General features: G+C 41.9%; 1 protein-coding gene across 1 annotated transcript; it reads right to left on the minus strand.

Moving 5' to 3' along the window:
• Nucleotides 1-943: 943 nt before the first annotated feature.
• On the minus strand, nucleotides 944-3,518 carry MELLADRAFT_43088 (uncharacterized protein; the record flags this gene model as incomplete). The annotated part of the gene is made up of 5 exons (XM_007409076.1): nucleotides 944-1,844; nucleotides 1,916-2,695; nucleotides 2,774-2,983; nucleotides 3,049-3,378; nucleotides 3,450-3,518. 4 exons carry the CDS (start codon nucleotides 3,498-3,500, stop codon nucleotides 2,486-2,488), a joined length of 801 nt encoding a protein of 266 aa, XP_007409138.1.
• Nucleotides 3,519-4,888: the final 1,370 nt, after the last annotated feature.

Raw genomic sequence — 4,888 nt, forward strand, 5'->3', positions numbered from 1 at the left:
GAATGTGAGGTGACTGAAGATGGAAAGGCCAACCAGCATTCCAATGTTTGGTCAGGCAACAAGAGCTTGACATGTGCTGTTCAGTTGATATAGTGGTGGGTGTAGTGCTGGTTGGGTCAGGTGTTGAGATCTTGATTTGTGATGTTCAGGTGATATGGAGGTGGATATGGGTGTAGTTATGGGTACTTGAACAATTGTATTTCAAACACTCACAAACAAACCTACAACATGGGCAGTACATGGTATCTTCAGATCTAGCCAGACCAAGTAAGCCACAGCCTGTTACAGGTCTGCTGTACTGCACATCACCTGTATTTTAGTGTGGCACTGGGGGGCAGGAATGTAAAAAATTGTGCCAATAGGACACAATTTTTCTTGAATAGCTGTAATTTCCTTTGATCTATAATTGTTTTGAATCTTTCTGATTGATAAGTGTAATTTTACATACATAAATTTGAGACTCATAAAAATTCATGATAAAATAACACATTTACATTACCTACAGTAGTGTAAAATGTGCATGAGATCAAAAGATTTAATCTAAGCTAGCTTTCAACCTTACAGCACTTATACTTCCTAAGATAATTGGATGTATCAGTCAAAAACAGCCTTAAAATCAAACCTTGGAATCAGGCCTTGGGGGTACAAATGAGTTTGCGGTGAGAGAAGTCGGGAGCCTTGCAGTAGGCTGGTTTGATAGCCCTAGTACATGTACATCTTTTGAAGTACTCTGGACCTTGAGGCAAGGAGTGGTGTGACTGTGTGTTGTGCAGAGACCAAAAACTGAAAAACAGCTTTTGTCACACACCTCTCTAGGTGCCTTCCTGGGCCCTGCCCAGTTAACCTTAAAAAACTACTCCGTATTCAAAGGCGCGTGAAATTTGGGTGTATAATTTAGTCACAGTTAGATACAGTCGTAAAAGAGTTTTCCTCTTGCAGGCGTGCCGGCATATTCTCTAGTATATATAATATTTCCAAAGAAAAGAATGAAAACATTCACAAACGAAAAGTAAAGAAGAGAAACAACAGATAAAAGGGATAATGATATTTAATAAAGAAAAAAGAAAAACCCTCCACAAAATAAATCAAATGAACATCTATACAAAACATCAAAAAGAAAAAAAAGAACATGGACCCATTATTCAGAAACCTCGTTTTTTTTGTCAACTTTTTTCTTGTCTTTTGTCACGTTCTTGCTCTTCTTCTCTTTCAAGTGAATGAGAAATCAAAAAAAAGAAGGAAAAAAAAGTTTAAAAGAAATAAGAAAGAGTCTTCCTTTTTTCAAAAATTTAACAGATCTTATCAACAAAAAAACAGATGAAACAAAAGTATTAAACAGAAACAGAACACCAGAAAGTATATATTCTCTTTGTATGGATGTAACATCACACGAAAGAAAATGATATCAGACAAGTACAGAGAGGAAAGGAAATGAGAAAAAACAAAGGAGTTTTTTTGGAGGGGCGGATTGGATTAGTTACCCTAAGGAGAGAACAGATTTAAGCACATCACATGTAGAAAAACAAGAGAGCAAACTAAGAAGGAACTCTTTGAATAAAATCTGTGAGTGACGGACAGAAAGTTGGTAGGGGGAGGGCTACAGACTTTTTTTCTGGTGGAGTGGCAGATTGGAGAGTTGGTAGGCATAAAAAAAGAAGCGACGAGGATAATTATGTGGAAGAAATAAATAAGAGGGAAAAAATTTGAAGAGAGTGATAAGGTATGCAAGATAAAGGAAAGTGAAAGGCTTGATGTGGTAGAGGGAGTGCATGAAATCAGCAAAAGGGTGACCAAGTCCGATCGTTCGAAAATTTGACTTGCGCACGACCGAAAGAGAAGAGTGACTGCGGAAGTGAAATCAAGTCAGACTTTAGTGATGTAATAAACCAAACTCGGCTGAAAAGAAATCGCTCACATTATTCAAACCAACCAGAAGTAAATCGTTAGAAGAACAAAATTTCACCCTTCTCCTATTAAATAGCCACACCATCGAATCCCACACAGGATCAGTGATCTCCCCCCACTTTATCAAGTCTAGAAAAGCCGGATGGGCAGAAATTGATGGTGCATGATGTAAAGCGCAAGAAACATTAAGTGGAAAAGGAAGTATGATGAGAGATGATAACAACATAAGAAAAAGCTGAAGATGACATGGCAGCGCACAACGAGAGCAGAAGGAATGAATTGAAGCAATGAGGTTGTAACATGGAAAAAGTTAAGACCAAACAGGTAGCATAGAGTTGATTTTCGCAAAACATCTGAGATCACCACCAACAATCGAGAAAGTCGGTATGAGAGTCCATCATGTTCGCGAACCACGTAGAGTCGAGGGATTGAGAACTGAGACCTGAAAGCCACAATCACAAGCATAATCATCCAGATAGATGAGCTGAGAAGACGAAGTTGAAGCAAAATGAAGATCGGTTCGTATCTTGAGAATACAGAAGGGTGATTTACAATACAACTAAAACACTTCGTCTCGCCTTCAAGCCTCTACACTGGATGATTCTTCTCGCGCCTTCTTCAGGGCTTGACTCCGGGCGAAAATACTAGCTTTCAAAAACCTGCGGTTGGCATATTTCTTGTAAACAAATCGCTCTTCAAATCCATCCGTTGACAAGAACTCTAGCAAGAATGACATTGGCGTAATCAACTGAGCCTCGGTGTAGCCGGAGTAGAAGATGAAAGCATCACTCTGGTAACCATCATGTCAAAGATAGCCAAGTTAGTCCAATGATTGATCCACCATGAGGGTGTTCGAAATCTATCTTACCCAGTTACCTCCAAGCATCTTGCGGGCGGTGTACATTCCAATGGCTGCGATCATACTGGATTTTGCCCGAAGAAAGCGATGATCGAGCAATGTCAATTCCATCAAGAATTTGGATAATGTCCGGGTTTGGATATCGTAATCATCAGCTTTACTGATCCGACGTAACCATGAATAAGGCGAACAGTAAGGCGAAATCTTGAAATCGAGCGTCTATAGATATAAGGTGATCAGGTAAATGCAAAATATTGCACGTGATATAAAAGCATCAGTCTTACAGTCAAAAGAATCTTTTCTCCTTTGAGAATCTCTTCTCGAGTATAACCATTCTCAGTCATGTATACAAACTCTTCCACACTCGGTGCCATGATCTCCTCGTACTTGGCAGCCACAAACATGGCGGTAACACCGACCAACTGGAATTTAACCAAGCTGACAACTCGTTTTGATAAGAATCGATCAATGATATTGACAGCAATCCAAAGGGTCTCGGGCATCATGTGATAACGCATGTGAACTTGAAGTAGCCAATCAATCAAAGTTGTCCGCATGTCCCATTCAATCTCAGTCTGCGAATCCATGTATCGTGGGTTGGGGAGGGTAGACTCCTGTGAAGACGATAGAAACGCAAACACATCAGAAGAAGCTTGAGAATAAAAATCAAGATGAGAATGCGAACCTCAAGCTCTTCCATATACTTAAAAATATCTTCACTATATTCAGCCACCATCGTCGTATCCCAGTAGTCCAGCTCTTCTTGGAAATCACGTTTGATCGCCTCAATCACTGCTCTACACTCGACTTCTTCATCAGAACCAAGCAACAACCAATTGGTAAGATCTTGAGATCCTCGTAAATTATCGTCAACATTGTTGCGACATAAGCTCAGCTCATTCTCATCCGAGTCCATCGCCTGGTGAACTGAATCCTCAAACGCTTCATCTTCTTCCAAATCCTTCTCAGACGTATTAGCCAAGTTTTCTGCCTCAGCCGCCGCAAAGACCGAATCTGGTAAGGTCACCTTTGCATCATCTTCCACCTTGATACCAACCGGATCGATCATCATTTCTTCTTCCTCTTCCACTTTGATGTGGGAGCCAGGCATGTCATCATCATTAATCAGTGTCTCAAATTCGTCCATCATGACTTCCTTGTCTTCTTCCTTCACAAATCCAGACGCCCAAGGTGCTTGACCGGCACCACCGACACTAAGACTCTTCGTGATCGATTTCCGCTTCTGTGCTGGCTCGAGGACACTCTGTCCAATTGCCGATCTCGAGCGAAGCCCAGCCACTAGACGTTTTCCAGCCTGTCCACCAACGGTGGCAGCATGGGTAGATGCGACAGTGAGACCTTTGCCAAGTGCGGAAGATAGACCGGTAGAAGCCGCGGGCTGTTCGAGCGAGGCTGAGCTTGCCACTTTGCGCACTCGTGCAATCTTCGCAGGAGGCTTGACATCCTAAAAGACGCGAGTAACAAGTCAGTCAGTGAGGCGGTAAAGACAAACAGAATGTAAAAGAAAGATAGGAAAACAAATGAGGACTGACCTTTGACTGGGTGGTAGCCACAGCATTACTGACATCGCCTAGAACTTTTCTGGTGGCAGGGATGACGCCAGGTGGGGCTGAAGATTTAGAAGGTACGCGGCCCTTATGAGCTGCTCCAGCTAGACCGAGTCCACCGGCTGCATTCTTGCTACGTTGAGGTCCGACCAGAGATGTCGGAGCGTTTTCGTCTGCCAAAGAGACTGATCGAGATTGACCGTGACGAGAGACGACAACGCGACGAGGAGGCATGTCGAAAGGTGATTAGATGAACAACTAGGTGATCGAAAGAACGAGAAAAAGCAGTCAATCAGCGTGATCAAAGAGATCAAAAGGTAAAGGATAGAAAAGAGCATGTCCTGAGAACCAACAGAGGAAAAGAGAGTGATAGGTAAACAAAGAATGTTATATTCTTTGAGAGTCTCTAAGATGAGATGAGAAAGGTAAGACGAGGTGAAGAAGTTAGTTAAAGAAGATATCTCAAAGCTTGAGAGATGAAGAGTATATGATGAGAAAACGAATGAGGAGTTAAACCCAGAAGACCACAATCGAGTCAGGAAGGTCAAGATGAGAA

Source organism: Melampsora larici-populina (assembly GCF_000204055.1).
Source record: "Melampsora larici-populina 98AG31 unplaced genomic scaffold MELLAscaffold_14, whole genome shotgun sequence".
In the NCBI taxonomy this organism is placed as follows: Eukaryota; Fungi; Basidiomycota; class Pucciniomycetes; order Pucciniales; family Melampsoraceae; genus Melampsora; species Melampsora laricis-populina.